Source organism: Musa acuminata, chromosome BXJ3-4 (assembly GCF_036884655.1).
Source record: "Musa acuminata AAA Group cultivar baxijiao chromosome BXJ3-4, Cavendish_Baxijiao_AAA, whole genome shotgun sequence".
In the NCBI taxonomy this organism is placed as follows: Eukaryota; Viridiplantae; Streptophyta; class Magnoliopsida; order Zingiberales; family Musaceae; genus Musa; species Musa acuminata.
The window spans coordinates 45,177,658-45,199,966 of NC_088352.1; the positions used below are offsets into that span (position 1 = coordinate 45,177,658).

Here is a 22,309-nt window from a genome sequence, read left to right on the forward strand (position 1 = left end):
CTTCACTAATTCATATACACTTCCCCAAAGAACATTCCTTCATTGTTTATGCAGTAAGACTTATTTCAGATTCAGAAACCATTTGTATAGTTTCTTGTGCATCAGAATCGTCAGCTGCACTACAATGTTTCAAGAGCTTGATATCCATCTATATGATATACCAATCCTCTTTCCGTTTTGTGTCATCCACTGATAACATCCATGCAACTTAAGAAATCAAGATTCGTCCAGTGATTTTGCCCAAAGCCTCTGAGATGGAGATGCAGATGCAGAACCATTTCTTCCTTGTGAAAATATGGTATCAAGAGTCCCACAGTTCCTAAGACATTTTACTCATCTCATTGATGAAAAAATAAATATCACATATATATACAGCAAAACAGCAACATGGCAGTTTGGGGGTGTTTGACAAAAGAGAGGGACCTGCCAATGGCATGACAGCCAATTTCTTTTCTGATACAATTCCAAAACAAAAAGTCAGGAGCTGGGAGATCTTGCCCAAGCAAAAGATAATATAGCCCATTGCATTTGTGTGAAAATGCAACTCACATGATCGCTCCTGTGGCTGCCAATGTTCCATGGTCAAAATAATTGTACAAGGTCAGCTATCCTCGTCGAGGGCCCCAATGTAGGTGAGGTCTGTTCTCTGCACCCTTACGGTACCCTTGAGCCAGCTGCAAGCCTTGAGATTGGAATGGTCACCACTTGTGCCACCCATGTTGCTGCCACTACTCATGGAAGGAGCAGAACTTGTGCCGTCTTCCAGCAGTGTCCATAGGTCGATTTCCATATCCAGGTCTTGCGAAGCCAAACTCTTGCTTCTGCCGGATGAGCTATTAGAAGCCCGAGAAGGAATGATTCTTTGGTGAGGACCTGGACTTGGTGTGCTGGGCTGCAGCGATGTGAGTGCTGCTGAGGATAACGTCGGGAGGTGGCAAGGAGCAGAAATTGGACGAGAAGGTACAAGCAATGGCATGGCGGCTTGGATACGGCGTCGGATTGTTGCAGGCAACTCCATGCGATCCAAGACATTCTGAAAGAATTAAAGCATGACATTGACATAAATGACTATACGATAAAACTACTCATCAACACGCATCAGATGAATGAGCTATCATTTCCATTGACAAGAAAAGAAAGATATCCATGTCAATAATTGGTTTTATTAGTGAAGAAAATTCAACATAATACATGCCTCTTGATACCCCAGTTACAAAGAAACAATAACAGGGGCACACAGCATGATATTCTGAAAGTCAAACATACCCAACATCCACAAAGAAATTAAAAAAATAAAACCAATGTATATTATACAGAAGAAAGTTATAAAACTATACAAACAAAAAAAAAATCTATATCGTTGAATAGCTAACAGGTAGGCCAAAACTTATTATGACAATGCACTACATGAGGCCTGACTACCAAAGTCAAGCAACCTCCCTATGACCTGCTACATGAACTGTTTGTACTTCATAAACCCAAGCCAGGTAACCATCATGCCAACTGATGACAAAAACTGAGGCTAATTATATATTACCCTCTGTAACTAGCAATCTTTAGCAACCTGATCCCTATACTTTCAAAAGTTACATTAAAACTTACGAAAGTGAAACATTTAATATCGTTGCTCCAACAAAACCGCTCTTCTTGATTTTTAACCCTGTGAATTTATCTTTTTAACCCTATATAGGTAACTCAATGTTTTACTTTCGTAAGTATAGGGATCCCAATATAACTTCTGAAAATATAAGAACCATAATGCTAAGAATAGTTAATTACAGAGATAATATATAATTAGCCCCAAAAACTATGAAATTCTCAATGAACAAACAAAAACACACGTCCACAAAGAAGGGGGAACACAAGACACATTTAATTCAATTGATTTGATTGGAGTAAAAATTGCAAAAGAAAAGAAGAAATTAAATTCCCTGACATAACATAAGCATAAACCAGTGAGAAGTCTTCAGAGCCTAGGAACTCATAAATCCAGAGCCATACAAGAAGTTCAAAATATATTTGTATCGGTTTATAAGCTCCAAGTGTCATGGGAACCATACAAATATAGATATTTTCTTTCCATGTAACTAGTAATTGTTGTCAACAATTGTACTTTGTTACTTCAGTAATTACAAGGACTAATATCTGTTTGTAAGAAAATCTTATTGACAACATCATTAATACATAATCTGATGAGAATATCTTATTTAAATCCCCAATAGCAAGAGAAATACAAGTGAAATTACGATAACTACAGATTCGCTAAACAGATTAAGCATATAGTTCAGAATGGTATAGTCATAAATATTCTGCATATTTGTAAAACTAGGAATTGCTATAATTTATTAAATTAGCAAACATTTTTCTCCATAATAATCAAATGTATCATCAAGAACTAACCTGCAAACTCTCTGCCACTTCACGATCAAATGGAGAAAAATCTCGAAGAGATTTGTGTGCTGACTTAGAGACGGGCTTGGGCTTCAGCCAACTTGGCTTATAGCTGCTCAGCAAACCATGCAGAACGGCCAAAAGTCTATCAAACAGACTATCACTAGAATGATTCAACAAGGGAACTTCACTAGAAGACTCAAACTCTCTTTTGGAAGGATCCACATGTATCGGTGAAATGCATAGGTCTGCATCCTCATATATCAAACGTGTGCCAAGTAATCGAAGTATAATAGGAGCAAGCATTTGTCTCATGTTCCTACAAAAAGTTGAAGAAAGATCCATCAGGCTATATATAAAGACAATAGTTGCTCAAAAACCTCAAATTAGAAAATAAGCAGTTGAAAGATTGTCATTGCTTAAACGAAAGAGAGAAATTAATGGATAGACAATGTGCTTTAATAATGTATGCCATGTCCGCAGACATAAGATATATAATGATACAAATAAGACCGCAAAACTGCAGGTCAATTTGAGCCCAATCTCAGCTTTGCTACTGCAAGTAAGCCCAATCTCAGCTTTGCTACTGCAAGTAAGCCCAATCTCGGGTGGTTGGAAATGAGCAAGCCGAAAACGAAACCACATAGATAAAACATGTTGATACTAAAAACCCAATCTCAAAACATTTTTCTTCCCCAAACTTAAACACTTTGGTCAGGCTTGAGTTGAACTTGCCAGATCATATGTCCAAGTCAGGTTTGATCAACAGATGATGTCTATTAGCATGGGTTAACCCAATTTTGTCTTATGATTGAAGCCAAATTTACAAAGCATACAATGAGTCAGCTAGTATAGATCAGGATGTGAGCAGTGAAAAATGGATGGTCACTAATTCCTTGATGTGAGGCGAGATATAGAAGAATGAAAATTCCTTTGGTCTAACAATTTACAAATCTTGAAAAAGTTACAATGAGCCCAAAAGGATGGATCTTAAAATCGCATGGCCCATTATATACCTAAAATTTTCCACTTAGTCAAGTTTATCTTCACTTAATGCATCAAAGTAGAAAACAGCCAACACAGCCTTCTCAGTAAACAGATTTAACTATGGATCTCTGATATGGATGCAAAATATCAATGCGTTTGACCCAATGTACACGGTTCTAGAAACCATTGTTCTAAAATAGGCTACATAGCCCTTGGTCATGTACCTATCCTGTAACCAATGGTTTAAAATGCCACATTGGACTGCTCGGTATGTCCACTATACATATTCAAACCAGGCCCACTGCAGCTCAACTCAGGTTTCAGCAGGCTCTTACTGTTTTATAATATTTTCTTGGTTCAATCTGAGCAATATGAAGTATCATGCGGACCAAAACATACCAATCGATGCTGGATCGTGTAACATTCAATATTCCTCCCTTCTATATTTATAATATTTAAACATTTAAATAGTTATTCAAGTGTAGTCTAATTTACTACAAGCTGCAAAAACAACTAGACTCAAAAAATTAAGCTCGCACAAGCATATACATATGAAAAACAATTTAAAATCAGGTAACTGATAATGAACATATTGTGCATGTAAATGTGTTCCCATATCATAAGGTAATATATGTCTTCTTATTGTACATAGCCTATCCATGCTAAGAGGTTTACTGACGAAAGCTAGCATAGGTGTTCAAGTGATCACCAGTGACAAAACTGCACAGCCACAAACATACATGAATAGATGCCACCAGAGACCACATAGGAACATAAGTTGCAGCAAGAGAGCACATTAATCCAAAATACGGCACATGTTGAGAAACTGAGGATATACCAATAACTTATACATGAGACTTAATCTGTCTAAATGGATGCTTGGCATTTTAGTAGTTACATCATAATATTTTATACATAATACATACATACATGCACACACACACACACACACACACACACACACACACATATATATATATATATATATATATATATATATAGAGAGAGAGAGAGAGAGAGAGTAGGTTGGACAATATATGTGTAGATTCAGTGATGGATTCTTATATGTGGGATTTAATGAACAGAACTCTGGACGAATTAGTCAAAAACCCTGGTCATACAATTGTAGGTTCTCATATTGGGACAATTAGATACAAATGCAAGAAGCTTGTAGAACTCTGTTTTTCAGTCTATAGGCATTTTAAAAGGTTGGCACATTTTGAATGGACCATATATGTAAAATAAGGAAGCTTCACATGAGACAAAGTGTGGACTACATGCAATTGGTAGTCGGAAACCCGGGGACCCACTAGCAGGGACCTGCTCATAAAGCAGCTGCCTGCATAACCTATTGCACAGGCTCAAACCTTTATAGTTCATATTTAGCCCAGATTTATTAGTCATTATCTTCGTTCTTTAGTCTCACAATGTGTGGTTCAATTCAGTGACTACACACACACACACACAGCCTAACTATGTTGTGTGTTCACTGTTGGTTCAAATTCTACATACACAAAACCCAACCCATGAGAAATTGAATAATCAAATTAAAAAACATGGTGGTTGTAGTTAAACAGGATCTAGCCATGTGCAACCATGGTGTTTAAACTTCTTAATAATGTGTTAGATACTCGATCAAAAGACCTCTTTATAATATATTAGATACTCAATAATCGAATAACATAAGAAAAGATTTAGCTCGATCACAAGCATTCTCTTCCTCGACCTTCTGACAATTTAGGTTCAAATTTAAGCTGTGATGGGAGCAATAACAGAGAAGACAAATCGAAACTCGAGCAACAACTAAAACATACCAAGCAGGCTGTCTCTTTCTTTTTCCATCACACAATATCCACTTGCTACCATCTTTGTGCTCTCTAATTTCTCGATGTGCCATGTTCTTTAGAAAGAGAGTTCAAATCATGAGACAATCTAATGTCGTCGCTGCACTCTGTCTTATAGAGAACTTAATTTGAAGGTTGTATCCTCTTTTGCTTATTGACTTGGCATTTGGTAATAGTTACTGATAAGATATTTTGACCCTGAACAGAGGATTGTAGTGCCAATCAGCATGTGGCACGGATCAAAATTTATTGTGCCAATAAAAAATGTGTTCACCATTCAGTGTTGGAGGTATGGATGTGCTAAGTGACCCTTGTAAAAAATATGGCCCTGTAACTAGGCTCTGTCTCATATAGTCGTTGCCACCTATGATCAATTAACCAGTGGCAGTATTTTAGCCTGATTGTAATCCAAATCTATAAATCACTCTAACAGACTTTAGAGAATCCAAACAAAAACCAGTGATGCACTATTGAATAGGCCATCATGATCCCATGTAGGACAATAGCTAATATTAGCAGAAAATGAATCATTAATTAGCAGCTGATGAGATGAAGGAAACTCATTTTATTAAGCAGATAAGTTTCTAATTCTACAAACAATTTAATATCATAGTTGTGTTCTCAAAGAATTTCTTAACAGAACAATATATCTTGGAGACTAAAGAAACTAGCCTACATTGACACAAAATATTATCAACAGGCAATATCATATGTATCTATACCGTTCTAATTACTGAGACGACTACACTACACCACCTATCATCATATGGTAATCATCAATATAATGAAATTGCCAAAACTAGTCATTAAATACAAAAGACAATAACAATAATAAATTAATCAACCAAACTTTTTTTTTTAACCAAACCTGTTGCTGAATAAGAATAAACTGAGAAATGAATGTAAACAGATTTTTGGACATTGGTAGTTACCTATCCTCATAAATAATAGGAAGCAATCTCAATAGAAATTGCAAACGGAGGCACAATGAAGTTTTTAAAGCGGCAGCAGAAGGTGGGGCAGAATCAGTTGGTCGCCTACCAAGGACAGGGCTTCCACCTCGGATTACTTTACGACTGCTTCCTTTGTTTGAAGAAGCTTCAGGATTCACACTAGATTTACAACCATTGGATGTTACTGTATTAATTTGTTGATCAATAGCTCCCATCTGCTTGATCAACTCAGAGGTAAATAAATTGCGCAACTCATTGGAACTTCGATCTATACATGGCAATATTAGTTCTGCAAGAGCTTTCTCGGTTATGTACTGCTGACTAGAACTGCAACCTTCAGCATCCATACTATGGATCACTTTGGAAGATTTCCTAACATCAATGCTCTCATCCACAACCTCCCCTTCTTCGACACAAATGGCTTCGAATTTTCTCTTCTCACCTCTATTAGAGGCTAAATCAGATAGTGAACTTGGCCAACCCCACGGTTTCCAAAACCGTGCTTTAGTTGGGAAGCCTTTCCTCTGAGCAACCGATACAAGTTGTTGCCTTATAGATTTGCGTCCGAGAAGAACATCTGGACCAGCTAAAATCCATTTTGTATCCATAACCAATGATTCTTGAAGTAATTTTCCAAGCAGGTGCACAACTTCCGAATAAAGAGGAGCAGCTTCAGGCCTGGCAAGTATCCTTGTCAGAATAATTTCAGTGAATTTCTTTTCACTTTCAGATAGTGCGAAATTTTCAGCGCTAGGAGATAAGGATCGAATTGCCTCAACAAAGGGCATGTTGTGAGTTTCAATTTTTTCAATAAGAGCTTGCTCATTCAGAAGTAACCTCAACTCTAACCATTGCCAATGGAATTTTGCAGGTTGCAGGGTATCCAAAACGTGTATGAGCTTATCCAAAAGGCTTGCCTCAGTTTCAGCATATGATCTAGGTTCAGCAGGACCTGCAACCCATGATCCATCTTCACGTGCAACTGTAAATGCTGGCATTTTGCCATCAATAAGTGCATTCAGAAACAGCCTTGCACGGAGTGGAACGAATGCCATTGTTTTCAAATGTTTATCTGGATTATGTAATTCAAGCATTGCGGCAAACTCAGAATCACCAGAATCATTGGTCAGAAGATCATAAAAACCATGGGTATTTTGAAAAAACACTTCTCGAAATGGCTTGTGCCTAATAGCATCACCAATGGCCGTTGAAAAACATTGATATAGTAGGATGTCCTCACGGGATGCAATATTGCTATTGAGAATATATGACCTCCAAATGACCATTGCAAAGATCGAATATGCCGGAGGAAAAACCAAACTGAGTGGAAGCAGTTGTTGCATTCTTAAAAGACCTAAAATATATGATTCACCAAGCATCTCTGCAACTAGTCCATCAAAAACTGTCCTGCAGTTCCCAACCAGAAGCCGAAACCAATGCACATAAACCTCAATGCAATAATCAAGCTTCATCATGCCAATAGTACGGGAGATGCCATTTGAACTAGATCTTGCACTTCGTATAAACTGCAGAACATCCAAGCCTTCCTTTAATCTAAAGGCGGTGATCATCCTGTCTAGGCTGCTAACTCCTCGAACAATAGCCCCAAGAACTAGCGCAGATATAGCTGCTGCAGCTTTAGCAGCCTTTCCAACGATGAGTTTTGTAGAATTGTTCAGAAGCTCATTGGAATGGTTTTGATATATTTCGTTAGTTTCAGGTGATAACTGGAATTGATTTCGATGGGCTTTTCCAGGAGCACAGGTTGTCGAAATAGCTGAAGAAGCTTCAGCAGCCAATGCTATCTCAAATACACGGTTCAGACGATCACCAAGAGCATCTTTTAGCAAGCAGAGAGAGGCTATATGAATCTGCAAGATGTGCCTTACACAATTCAGTGAATTTATTGAGGATGGAAAGGCTTGATAATTACTGCTTGTTGTGAAATCAGGCAATTTTACAACAGCTAGTCCTATGCTACCAATGATTGCAGACACAGCAGAAGCCACAACACTGGGATCTCCTTCTATACTTGCACCACCAATTTGCCTGATGCATTCCACAAGGCCACAAACGATATCATGAGCTATTTGGTAAACGTCATCCCATTTTTCAGGGGAATGGATTCTGGAAGTAGGAGCTGCAAATAGTTTTCTTTCCTTTCCATAAAAGTAGTGCACAGCTTCCTCAACATGTCGCTGCACTAATTCCTTCATGTTTGTGCCAATTCTAGACATCCTTCCGTTCATCCTCTGACGAATGTGTTCATCAGCATCTGTAATTCCTGCTGAGACTCCTGGAGAAAACATAAATTCACCATCCACCGACCGTCCAGTGTCAAGTTCTGCAAGCATCCTTTGATCACATGTAGCTCGAAAGGATTTTTCCCACTTTGACACATTTGTCACATCTCTATATTTCTTTAATAAGTTGCGAGCATAGGCAAAAGCAACTGACCCATAGGGCCTTCCATTTGATGTTATCGTGGCCAAACTTCGATGAATTGAAGCAGTCAAGGCTTCAGGTAAAAGATCTGCAGCTCGAAGCACATTCTCATACCTGAATCAGGCAAATTTTTCATGCAAAGAAAAGCAAAAAATTAAAAATAAGTAATAAGTATAAGCTCAAACATAAAAATTTGGAGTCGACTTACAAGATAATGGTACAATAATATCAACACAACCAACCCATAAAAATGATGTACCATAATATCAACATAACCAATCCATAAAACCCAATGCACAGTGAACATAATAATATATGGTCATATAAAGAAACTATAGATACTGAAACATTATCAACTATCATGGAAATTTGGTTTTCACTATCATCCATAGATCACACAAAGCAAACAAGATAGGATAACACAGTCAGAAAAAAGATACAATTAACAGAAAAAAATTTAAAAAGAGTATAACTCAACTTTATACTACTTAATGATCAAACTACAACAAATTTCAACAAGGGGCAAAAGAATATAAAAAAAACTCAGAAGCAAACAAATCACCAACAAAGGACATACCTTTGAAGGGAAGAAAATAGAAATGCTTCCCCAACCTGGCAGACTTGGAATTCTCTACTTTTGGGAAATACGGCATTCCTTACACCCTGCACAACAATGCTTGGTCCACAAAGTACTTTGGGTATCAACCATATCAAGAACTTTATTGCTGAAATGAAGTCACCAGAAATATCCAATACATAAAGAATGAATAAAATTTCATCATCGCCTAGCTTCCACCTTGCAGCATTTCTGTCATCAGGCTGTGGTACAGAATAAACATCAGTACAGTTGCTCACTTTCGAAGCAGCTTTTTCATTTCCTTCAACAAGTTGCCTAATCGATTTTAACAACCAGATTGAGATGGATCTCCTCTCAAGCAATCTTAGTTGCTTCAAAGCCTTACCAATATCACTTTGGTTTCCTGATATCATCCGGTTGGCCTCCTTAGGTACTTCGCTATCAGTAACAGGTCTGTGGTGGGGACAACTCACCTTGTTATCACATACATGGCTGGTAGATGCCCCCTGGCTACTCTCAATCCTTGCAGCTGCTAACTGAGCTAGAGACTGTGTTTTCCGCACAGTCTTCTGCCTACCTCTCGAAGCAGGTTTAGCTGGTTTAAGTGGCAGTTCAACCTTGAAGGATTCTTGAGACTTAGATCCCTTCTTCACCCACCAAGTATCTTCATCATCTGAATGACTCGAGGAAAACCCTTCTGGAGCAGAGCTCCTATCATCAACTAGCTTTTGCCACTTCCCTTTTCTACATTCCTCACAGCCAGGTGTCTCCTCTGTCAAATCAACTTTGCTTTCTAAAGAGCCTGGTGTTCTTTTTGAAATTCCTTGAGAATCATCAGGACATGTTTCCATTGGCATGGCAAAAGGAAGAGAAAAACGCAAAAAACGAGAAATTAAAACCTTCAGCTGTGTAATTTGATCCTTTGTTTTAGCATGACCAGGAGATGAAGAATCTATATATTTTTGCATAGAAAAAACTGAACAAACATCACCTCTACTGCTTGACTGATTGGATTTACCACCCAGAAGTCCACGAAGTAAGAGCCGACGCTCATTTGAGTACGCATGGACAAATTCATATAACAAATGGACTTCTGTAGTTCTTGCTTCTTCTAGAACATCAAATAAACATGATCCAGGCAGCTGCTGCAGAATTCTTCGATGCCTTCTTTGCCTTTCCATATCTAACAAGGTCTCATTTTTATCCATAATTCCACTAGCAATTAGCTGCCTTACATAAGCATGTGGAAAGAAAATGCCATTCCTTATTGTTTCCACTAGGAAAATTTCCACACACCTGAAACTTCCCGCTTTCCCTATCTCATGCTGGTCTAGCCAACACACAACAATGTCGTGCAGTGGACCAGGACCTTGAAAGATCTCTCTTTTATTCTTCCTATCATGCAAGCTCCTTGAATTATTTCTAGGAACAGAAACATTTTCTACTACTGCGCCATCCAACAAAGTATCATTATCAGAGCTAGTTTTTCCACTTGTACCAAACAGCAAGATATTTCCATCACTAGACTGAGTTAAGCTAAGCAAATCTTCCATCTTAAGCTTTAAAAGCAATACTGCAAAATATATTTGTGAAAAATCTTTCCTTCCAGTCAATTTGAGATCATTAGGCAAGGAAGTACGGAAATTTCGATAATCACAAGTAGCCCACTCACAAAGAAAAAATATGGAGCAAATAAGAGACAAACCAATAGTCCCAATCCACTTCAAGGATGACCTCAGACATGGACTGATTTCTGCAAACCACCGCTCTTCGACGGCCACATCAGACAAATCTTCAAAGAGAGAATTATAAGCAATCATTACATTTCCTGTTATCAAAGCTCTATCCAAGGCCAGTAAAACCTTAGCAGCACCATGAGCTTGAAGGCTAGGGTTTACAATGTTTGAGAGATTGGAAGCACGTTTCTGGATAGAGGAAACAACATACCCGCACGACAAGTAACGAAGATAAGCATCTCGTGTATCAAACTGCACATTATCTACACACTCAGGTAACTTCAAAAATGTGTTTCTATAGCGTAAATCAGGAACAACATTGGATGACAGAGGAAAGCAATCTAAGGCAACAAAAGTATCAGGCACAGCAACTATCAAATACCGGACAACCCCAACCATTGCATCCACAAGGGATAACTTTTGAGAAGTATCCACCGAACTCAAAATACTGGAAGAAGGATCCTGTACTTTTTGAACAAAGAGGTCCATAAACATGCGTACGTAGGTCTGTGAGAGTGCAACACTCTCAATCATGTCAACCAGAAGAGGCAAAAGCAACTCAAAAGCCTCTGGTGATTCCTTCTCCTGAACGAATAGATTAAACAAGTATAAATTTGAGCCACTTCAATATCTATTGTTGTTTCAATTGTTTTGCCCAAACAAGGAGTTCAATTACCTGAAGTTGATTGAAAATCATCTCTATGATGGGAGAGGGAAGAAGTAAGCCTTCTGCAAGATGCCACTGTACAAGGTGACACATATACCACCACTTGAAGTCCAGAGAAGGCTCCTCATCAGGAGTAGACGAGGAAGAGTCATTTTTCTGTGGTGTTAGACAAGGTACAACCATAGTACTTTGTGATGACTGATTCTTGTTAGGTGTAGGAATATTAGAACCATCTTTTGGAAAAATTTCATCCAAGAGCTGCTGCAAGTACTCAACGACATCTTTAGACAACAAGTCAGATCGAGCAAATTGTGCTTTGTCTGATGGAACACTCGTTGAGGCTGGTCGAACCTGAAAAAGATATCTCAATGATATGAATATGGGCACTGAAAATGGCAGCACGGCAAACAACATAACCTATATATATATTTATGTCTTAGAATAGTTATCAACCTGGTTAAGATAGTTAACTTTGATAAACCATGCTGCTCTTATTAATGGAACATTATGGCGGATAAGAACTTCAAAGAGCGCTTTCCGTCTGTAACCATGTGGGACATGTTCTGCTAAGGACCGCAACTGTTTATTCTGTTGCGACAAAGCCTGCTTACAAAATGTGGGAGGTCAGAACTATTATATCCAATAAAGGAAAATACACAAAAGATGCTTAAAAATGAATGATGAGAAGTGAAAAATGTACAGAAATAAAGTAGCATGTAAGACAGCAACTAATCATCAGGGAGCATAAAATGTCAACTTCAGATAATAACTAACACAAAGATATCTATATCTAATATCAGTATGATTAAAAACATATATTATCCCAGACTCAATTAAGTAAAAGGAAAAAGCCTACATTTCATTGTCAGGATGTTGGCAAACGAAAGGAACAACCTAATTCATACATCAAACAAAACCAACAACCAATACATCTAGGTGCTTTAGTGTGCTAGGATCATGAGAAATGAACAAACACCCTATAATTATGCTTATGTTCTCTGAAATCAAAACTTAAAACCTGTATTGAATGATTAATTTGGCACAAATAAGTTAAAAAGGCACAAAATTCAACAAAATGAACAATAGTAACAAGAATAATGCAGTATCAACAATCATCATAAACCTCAATCCATCTCCTGCGTGCATCTTCATTACATGGCTTTTGCTCAGGAAAGACACCAGCTTTAGTTAACAGTTGCCCAGAAAGAGGCACTCCATAAGCCTGGCCAGCCTGTTGTAAAATCAGAAAAACAAGGAAGGCTTAACAGTGTACTGCAGAATACAGCTTGACCTGCAAGTAAATAGCAACTGAAACAACAGCCATTACATCAGTATCATGTAAGAAAAACATAAGCAATTACCTTACGCTTCTGAGCACGAGATTCATTGATAACCCTCAGGCGCTTTCGTAATGCCTTCAAAGAAGCAAGAGTACCGTCAGTTTAAAACACATCTTTGACCAAGAGCATGGGCACAATTGTCATATACTACTTTAAAATAAGCAATAGAAACAAGTCAAAAGTACCCCTTCTTGGATTAAAGACAAGGCAGAAATCCACTGCCAAAGACATGAATTTAAGTTTCTGAGTCCCTGACCATGACAGAACATGCCTCATTTGATGAGAAACTGAGGTCCATGTACATTGTATTAATGATAAAAAACAATTGAAACAAAAGAGCTCTGAGATGTTCAGGAGCAATGTACCCGCTTACTCTGACACATTTCAAAGTGGAACAATGTGAAATCACTGTTCTCAGCATCAAGAGCCACCAGCTATTCTATCACTTGTTACCAATAAAAACAAAAAAGCAACAACCCTAGCAAATATAACATATCAGAGAGAAGTATAATATCAAATCTAGTAGAAGATTGTTCCACTCCTCTACTTCTAAATGACTAAAAAATAAGGCTCTAATTTCTACTTTCTAGAAACTTTGCAGATCGCAGCTTCTCACAATTGCCTGGCACTGAGCATCAAAAGGACAACTTGTCAACATTTTGTATGGGTCACATAATTGATCTTTATCTCAATATTATTCTAGCAAATGTTTTTCTTATTTAATTATACATCCATTGATCTTTTCCTCAATTGTTTGTATACATGATAGCAATCCCTATTGTGTAACAGGGATGAGTGAGAGTGAAAGAGGGGAAGGGGAGAGGGAGAGGCTTTTATAAGACCAAAAAAGCCACCAACAGCCAAATAGAGGGGAGAGGGAGGGGCTTTTATAAACCCAAAATTGACCATTGGGGGCTGGTGTGCATCGAATTCACATCGGTACGGTCAAATTGATCAATAATCATCAGCCGCATATACTTGAGGTGTACCGACTAGTTCTTATTAGTTATTACCTTCCTTGCATACCGACCGAAACAAGTTGGTTGGTCAACTGCCAGATCGATACGCATACTACCTATTTCATACTGTTTTGAGTGGTACGGCAATCTATGACTTCAAACAAGTTCTCATAAAATAAAGTCGTGTTTTAAATTTTAGGACTAACCACATTGGTTCTTTTAAGTTTGTCTATGTATTAGTATGTTAAAAGCTTGTAACTTAAGTAAAACCTTCATTCTATTGTATGTTTTTTTATCACAGACGCCACTCAAATTCATTATTTATGTATTAGTCCCTCAGTGTTGGCTACTTATATAACTTGTAGGTCCATTTTTCCCTATAACCTGGTTATGTATATTCCAGAAGAAAACAAAGCGACATGTTTATTTAACTAAAGAATTTGGCTTTCTGACTCACCAATTTTGACACCTCTCTTATGTAAAACAGAGATATATAATATAATATAATAAGTCCACAAGAAATTGTTGTGTAGTGTTAGTGTATGCTCCTGTTATATTAATTATATAATTAATACATGCAGAAATATTTGTTGCATTGACAAATTAATAATATAAATTATTAGAACCGCCTTACCTATGTTATTCAATTATAACACCAATGGTGCCATTATATTTCATATATACATTAGTATTCCGAAATGAAAAATAATTAATTATTTGACATTTTAATCCCTATGATTTTTTATTTGCATTAATGCATTTGTATATACGTGCCATCTAATATATGCATCGGTCACACATACATAGGTATATCTAGAATCTGTGTACACACATGCATATATACGTATATATACATGCATGCACAAGAAATGTTCATAAAATATAACTGCCATATGTAGGCATAATTAATATACAATAGTTACTATATATCAGCATATATAACACATTTTTTAGTGACTCAATTATATAGAACTAATGACTACATATTTTGACCAAAAGTACTGAAGACATATAGGCACCGCCCTACGATAGTCTCATCTTCCCTTCCTCAACATAGCTCCATGTATCAACACTACACCTCCACTAGATAACCACAGAGCCACCATGGATCCATTGGGAGAGACAGGTAGCCAAAGAATGTAAGCCTTTTTTGCTTTCTTTTACTCTTATTCCAAATTTGTGCCTCCAGTATACCAATGTTAGTGAGGCACATAAACATGGTTCACCTTACCGATCCATACCGATATACCGACCAGTTGTCGGTATGGTACATACCGAACTATACTAAGTCATACCGAGCATACAGACACACGATACATGGGGGCATACCGATATACGATGCCATACCAATCCTTTGTCGGACCGCTACATACCACCCATATCGAGCGGTATGTAGCGATACGACGAACCTTCCACATAAATGCTAAGAAAGGACATAACATACGCAGACAGCCTAGACCATTTAAGATAATCCTTAACTAAGATACATGAAGAGGTGAACCAACATGAAAATCAACCTACGGTGAAGCTCCATGCAAAATACCTCCCCATTACTCCCAAACAATTTAATTCTCACAAAAACAGCATAAGAGGACCACATAGTCATGAGGAAACCTTTCTTGTGGTTTTGACAATAGAAATAAAATGGCAAGGACACCCCTTCAACTACCAACAAAGCATCATGTTAACATTGTAGACCAAGTTAACTGATATGTGATACAGCTGAACAGAATCAATATGAGGGAATGGCTAAAGAATTTGTTCCTGAAATTTCAACTTACAAGTAACAAACCATTAAGGGAATCAAATCTGAGCAATATATTATAGACAAAAAAACTGGTCACTGCATATACAAAAGAACTGGAATTGGATTCACAACTATGTCCAGATTCCCTGGTAGTTTATACAAGGTTTTTCAAGTAATAACCATCTCTGGTGCACTAGACTGATGTAAAATAGTTTAACTAGATAAACTGGGGAGTGCTTCCACATCACTTTGTCGAAATCCCAGTCAAACCCCAAAACATTTAGAAAAGGTAAAATAAAATTTGGAGACGATTTCCTATATTCTTTAAACTACAGTAGGTGGGCAGGTACTAAAAAAAATGATACTGTCAGAAGTGGCTGGTTGGTATTAGGAAAGTCGCTTGACCATCAATGGGTTAAGTGTCAACTAGGTGTTTAACAAAGAGGGTATAACAAGGATTTCCCATACAAGTTTACCTGAACTGATACAAAGTCATGCTTAAGTACAAGAAACAGAATCCCAAATGTAGTTAGCTGAGCCTGTAGGTTGAATTATTATAGGATGACTTAGTCAAAAGGCTTGTACTTGGTAGTCTAAAATTTGATACTAGCTTTTAAAGAATATGAGCACTGCTGCTACATATTGATGACACCAGATATTGATTAGTTACTCCATATACCACAGATATAGACAATGTGCAATTGGCTAAAACCAAGCCATCCGCCCACTCACAGCTTACCTTAAGCACTCTAAAAAATTAAGCATATACATCATTGGAATAGAAAGAGGATTTACAAAAGTGATCTGGGTCACAGAGTGATCTGGAACATCAGACAAAGAACAGTATTTTATAAAGCCAACAGTTATAAACCAAATACCATTCATCATGGAAATCACATGTATCACAAGTTAAAATTATATCAAATAATTATATCTTCACCTCTTTAAACTTTAAGATGTGCTCAAATTTTGAGAAACTGAGACCTTGAGTTAATGCAATTTCCCGGGCTTCCTGACACATTAAGAGACACAAAATATTATTCCATAAATCATCAAAATGATGTCCCTAATGTTAGCTCAACAATAATTAGAAGAATGGATTATGTATATGTCCTAAAGAACTCAATATAAACAGGAAGGACATATGTAAAGTAAATTCAAAATTGGAACCAAATTGACTTAGCAAATGAATCAAGATCAGATATGGAATGAAGGTCATATACCTAAGAATTCAGTTAAAATTGCACAAAAATAAATCAATATTTAAAGTGGAAACTCGAACTAGCGTTAGCACATCCTGAACATAAAACACAGAAAAGCTTTCAAGTGTGTTAAGTATATGGAGTCTCCAGTTACATTCTTCGCAATAAATAGAGAGTAAATATGTAAAGTCGATGAAACCTTGTTATAGTTTTCTTCTAAACATTTACAAAAGCCTTAGCGACCATTGTGCATAAAGCATAAAGGGTTCCAACCCATATACACATTAAAAAAAAGGACTAAGAAATGCTCTGAAACAAACTCATTCTCACATTAAAAAAATTATGCGCAGTTGGAGTGCTCATAAGCAAAACTTGTAGAAATTTACGAGCAAATGCCTATGTCTCAAGAGCACTTAAGATTAGAAAATCTGAGACAAATAATACAAGAACTAAGAAGCCATCTAAGGACATCCATCTTGCATAAGAACAGCGTTTTGTATTCAAACAACATAATCTTACCTCTCCTCAAGAATTAAGATAAACAAAGGAGTCAACCCCCTACAACCTGACTTCAGTCAAGCCCAAAAACTAGAAAAATAAACAAAGATAAAAAGATAAAATCACACCCCCTCGCCAAAAGCATTTCCAAATTACCCTAGATGTCAAATAGCATAAAGGTCCCATTGACTGCATGAGTTCCCTATATAATAAGTACAAAGGTAAAACAGTGTAACAATTAAGAAAAACAAGAATATAATAATAAGCAAATATAAGGAAATTGCTAAAGGAGCAAATAAACAAGATGATGAGAAACACACCTCAATTCCTTCAACAGTCTCCTTGTATCCAGACTGTAGATATTCTCTAGTTAGTGTCTCTTCAGGACAGTTGGGGGTTTGGGGGTAGAAGTCAGGAGGCCCAAGTCTAGGAAACATAAGATAGTATTAAAAATGTAATGCAACTACACATCAATTGTAAAGGAAAATGATATGAGGACACCAGGCATAGAAGTTATATGTAGAAACGTCTAGGAAAGACCCTGAATGTTGATAATAGCTTTCTTTTGTTGTTAGCATGTTAGCAGCTAAGGAACCCAAAAAGAGTTGAGGCTTTCAATGGAGCTAAGAGGCACATATTCATGTGAATATGCAGGACTTTATACAGCAAACACGAAAAAAGGAAAAGCACTAGACCACCCCAACAAACAAAACACTTTGACTTCAGCTGAGAGCACAAAATTTACCGGCTGTTAAGAGGTTCTTTATCACACTTCAGCTTGTAAGATGGTACCTGGGACTGTCGCCTAAAAATGGAAATAAAGAAACAAATAAATAAGCAGATGAAGAAAATAGGATAAATTAGCTGAAAGGCAGAAACCAACTTCTTTAATTAAAAACAATAAAAAATATCTGTAACTATTAATCGCAATCAACTAGGTAGCAGATACTAAATGGGCTTGCATCAAGCTATGAAGCATAGATGCAGATCCAAGATACCATACAACAAGACACAGTCATGAGCACAGATCAAAACTCAGAAAAGATAGAACACAAGACGGCATGGATACATCAAAAACAAAAATCTAGGTATATAAATATTATATCAAGATTGGCAATTTCAATACGTAATATATAAACATTAAATACTACGGATGATGATCAACAATTTACTCTGTGCTAGAATAGATAGGTAATAAATATAATTCATGATGAATAATGTTTTACTAGCATCTCTAATCTCTTTATTAGAAACATTACTTTTAGTAGCATATATGTCAAACATATCAAGAAGGCAAGAAGATCATATGAGTAAGTGTAATCACATCAAGTAAATGTCATATTTAAATACATGAGAGGAGAGTATAAGGTGCAAATAATAAGATAAGAAAAAGGATGAAGATGACAGAGTGTTAATAGTGAGAACCTAGATGACCAATAAAATGAAATCTTAATTATGTAACAAAAAAGCATTTCTGATAGGTAAACATCATTAGGCTCAGGTTATTCACACAACCTTTCAACAATTTTCAATTCCTAGAAGCCAACAATGAGATAATTAATCATAATTAATAAATAATAATAATGATCAACAGTAGGCACAAGTACAAAAATAAACTTGAATTTATTTAAAAGACCGCACAAGGTACTTTCCATGAATTAATATGACCAATAGAATATGCAAGAAACATCCTCAAATGTGTGGTTGCTGTAATTACTTTAATCATGATTGATCGATTGATCATATTTGTAATTCACTTTGAAGTGTAAAAATTTGGCTGACATACAGATGTATATGATCATCATGGAAGTTTTCGTGCACTAGGGAAATTCCCATTACTAGGCTACCAGAGACTGCAGTAACAAGGTTTTGATTAGAAGCTTCACGGGGAATAGGAACCAAAACATCAAAATGCTCATGATCACAAATATGTTTTTTCACAAATGCAAGTGGATATTAATTACCGAACATTCTGGGAGAGCTTGTCTCCAACATGCAACAAAACAAAATTATATCAGTTAGCAGCAGCCTTCTTTTACCCATTTTCCATGATTTTTGTAATTTTCTTTCATGTAAACTCCATTATATTGGTGTTGAACACTCAAGAAGACAAATATTTCATCTAAAAGAGACCACCTAGAAAAAATTTTATTTGCAAATGAAAATATCACCTACGAAGACCGCTTGTGAAAACTATATAACATCTGTTAACTGAAATACATATAGTATACCAGAGAGACTGAAATAGTGGCTTTTATATAATAAACAAAGCACCTAACTGGGAACACACAAAAAAATTATTAACCTTGAATTTAAGGAAAAGTTGGATGCTGAATAAGATGATTCAACCCTAGCATTCTCTCTTGAAGATGCCCCACCAACAGCACTGTTACTAACTCCACCACCACAGCTGGCAGCAGAATATCGCTGCTGCATTTCTCCTCACGGTCACCGGCATACTGCATCCAACATCACTGCAGACATGAGAAACGCATACCACAATCCACTTCGGAGTGTTACCACAGTTATGTCTACCGATGAGTCATCTAGCTGGAGCTTGATACATTGTAGCAAAACATGCTCAAATGAGTGATTCCGTATTTCAGATTGACATTATATTGACTGGGATGTCATTTAGGGAACCTAATTTCCCTATTTTATGGAGTTCTCGGTCGTAGTCACTCTCTGGATCGATTAGGAAGAAACCCACTGTCAAAATGCTTATTGTCTAGTCTACCTTGTCCACAAGATCATGACAGAGCACACCTTGCTTACAGCATCTGATTGCATTCACCAACAAATTACAGTTAGGACATTCTGTCTCTCTTCCATCAAAGCATAAGAAACTAAATGAGCCCACAGTGAGCGAACTGTGGAATATATATCACACAGAAGGAAGTCACTGTAGCACTACAGCCAACAGCAGTCAAGCTACCAAATGCATCCCACAAACTTTAACCGTTGAAGCGAAGAGGACTTCTTCTTTCGCAAAGGTGACGGCTTTCTGCAGATCACTGCAAGATATATAAACCAACTGCCATTTAATGAGTGCACTACTGGCATATTCATAGTTTCGATAGCAAAAAGATCCATCTTTAGCTGAATCCTAAGTTCCCGAAAAATGACAAATAAAACACAACAGCAAGCAAGCTAAATGTTTGCGATCAGCGCTACGAGGCGAATTGATCACCTTAAAACCTAGTTCAACAAAAAAAGTATATATGAGCCAACCATGATTCCAGAAAAGTCGCATCCAACCAAGAACCCACGTCAAACAAACCTTCCAAGAAAAGCAAGAATCACAAGCGAAAAGAAGAATAACCGCCGAACCCATCGACCCAACAGGCAGAAAAGGAGCGTCACGAGCAAACTCCAAAACCAGCTGAAACAAACCCACTCCGATTCCTCCAAACCCGGACCCCAGATCCGGAACTCCCCTCGACTAACCCCCCAGATCAAAGCAAGACCGACCCAGGGTTTAAGCGCCCCCGGGACCCTCCCAGAAAAAGACCCCACGACGAGAAAGGAAAGATTTGAAGAAAATCTCACCCGACTGCACACCCCGGAGTTAGGGTTCCAACCCGCCCTCGCCTGGAAGCAAACCATCCAAGATCCGGAGCTAGGGTTCCGCCCCCAAATCTCCAAATCCCTAGAACAACCAACGAATTCAATAACCGATACGAAATCTTCGATACAGAGGAGGGTCTGATAGAGAGAGAGAGGGAGGGCGCGATCCTCAGGAAGAAAACAGCGGGAGAGCGAGAGAAGGGGGCGGGGAGAAGAAGGGGGTAGAGAAGGTAAAGTGTTTGACTCACCTTCTCTTTTACGGATGATGACGACGGATGAGTGGAACAAAAGAGAGAGAGGCTCGAAACGAATATATTAATATGTTTTGTCTATACAATAACAATTAAATAAAGCGTGGGCGGTGGTATTAACGTTAATATATATATATATATATATATATGCCTTCTATTGCTAAGATTGGCAGTAAAGTTTGTGTGTGCATGTGGGTGATGACAGATTCTGCATTATTTCTAATCCTTGCTTTGCTGACGTAATTATCTTAGTGTCTGAGTTCTTTTGGTGCAAAATGTGGGGGGGGAAAAAAATCATATTTTTACATTCTCATAATTTTTATTTTTCACATATTCTTCCAATTATTGTCGAAGAATTTTGATATATTTGACTATTGATAATAAGGCCTCATATCAAATCATACTTTTATTAGTACTTCAACCCAGCCAAAGAATTAAATGGAAAAAAATAATGGTAAAATATGTTTTAATAAAAATTGATGATGGTCTAATTGTCCTGGGTTGAAACTCTAATTTATCTGAATATTTATATATATTCTCTATTTATGATAGCCAAATAAATATATATGAATATTTATATATTCTCCATTTGGCTTGGGTTGAAACTTTAATATATATTATTATTTTTTAACTTATCATCATGGGAAGAATATTAGGAGCATTTTTTATATTTTTTTACCTGAAATAGTTAGTACCAACCACACCTACAAGTGTTTTTTAGGCCCTATGGATTGTGATATAATATTTATCTGCTTAATATTATTATTTTTTGTTAACTATTATCAACCATGATGATCAATTAGTAGCTGAATCTAAAATATACAACACACAAAAAAATGTTTGAAACACCTTTAAATTACACCTTTAATTTTTTTTACCATAACAATTATTCCAAAGCATACCGATGTTAATTATGATTTAAAATATATATCGTGATCGAATGATTGATGTTAATTTAATTTTTTAATTTGATATTTGTGTCGAGGGTATTTAAGTTTTTTTATTATCGAGTTTGATCTCGATGTATTGATTTAGAAAAAATATTTTAAAATTAATTATTTATACTCATGAAGTTAATAAATTAGTTATATCCAAAATAGTCGACATTAGGTGATTTATCAGTGTCATATGAAGTTGTTGTTGGC

The 22,309-nt window shown here is 36.8% G+C and overlaps 1 protein-coding gene across 2 annotated transcripts; it reads right to left on the reverse strand.

The window, feature by feature from the left end:
- Window positions 1–316: 316 nt before the first annotated feature.
- Window positions 317–21,154, reverse strand: LOC135636624 (mediator of RNA polymerase II transcription subunit 12-like). Of its 2 annotated transcripts, none has more exons than XM_065148491.1 (14): window positions 20,896–21,154; window positions 20,113–20,360; window positions 19,652–19,805; window positions 18,092–18,151; window positions 17,667–17,772; window positions 16,587–16,658; window positions 12,962–13,015; window positions 12,724–12,831; window positions 12,054–12,203; window positions 11,610–11,951; window positions 9,198–11,518; window positions 6,155–8,734; window positions 2,401–2,710; window positions 317–1,033 (listed from the first exon to the last, which is right to left on the reverse strand). In XM_065148491.1, exons 3-14 carry the CDS (start codon window positions 19,780–19,782, stop codon window positions 602–604), a joined length of 6,666 nt encoding a protein of 2,221 aa, XP_065004563.1. In that variant the 5' UTR covers window positions 19,783–19,805; window positions 20,113–20,360; window positions 20,896–21,154; the 3' UTR covers window positions 317–601. The 2 variants fall into 2 exon arrangements, with proteins under 2 accessions (XP_065004563.1, XP_065004562.1); XM_065148490.1 differs by having other exon boundaries at window positions 20,084–20,360.
- Between the last annotated feature and the right edge of the window lie 1,155 nt (window positions 21,155–22,309).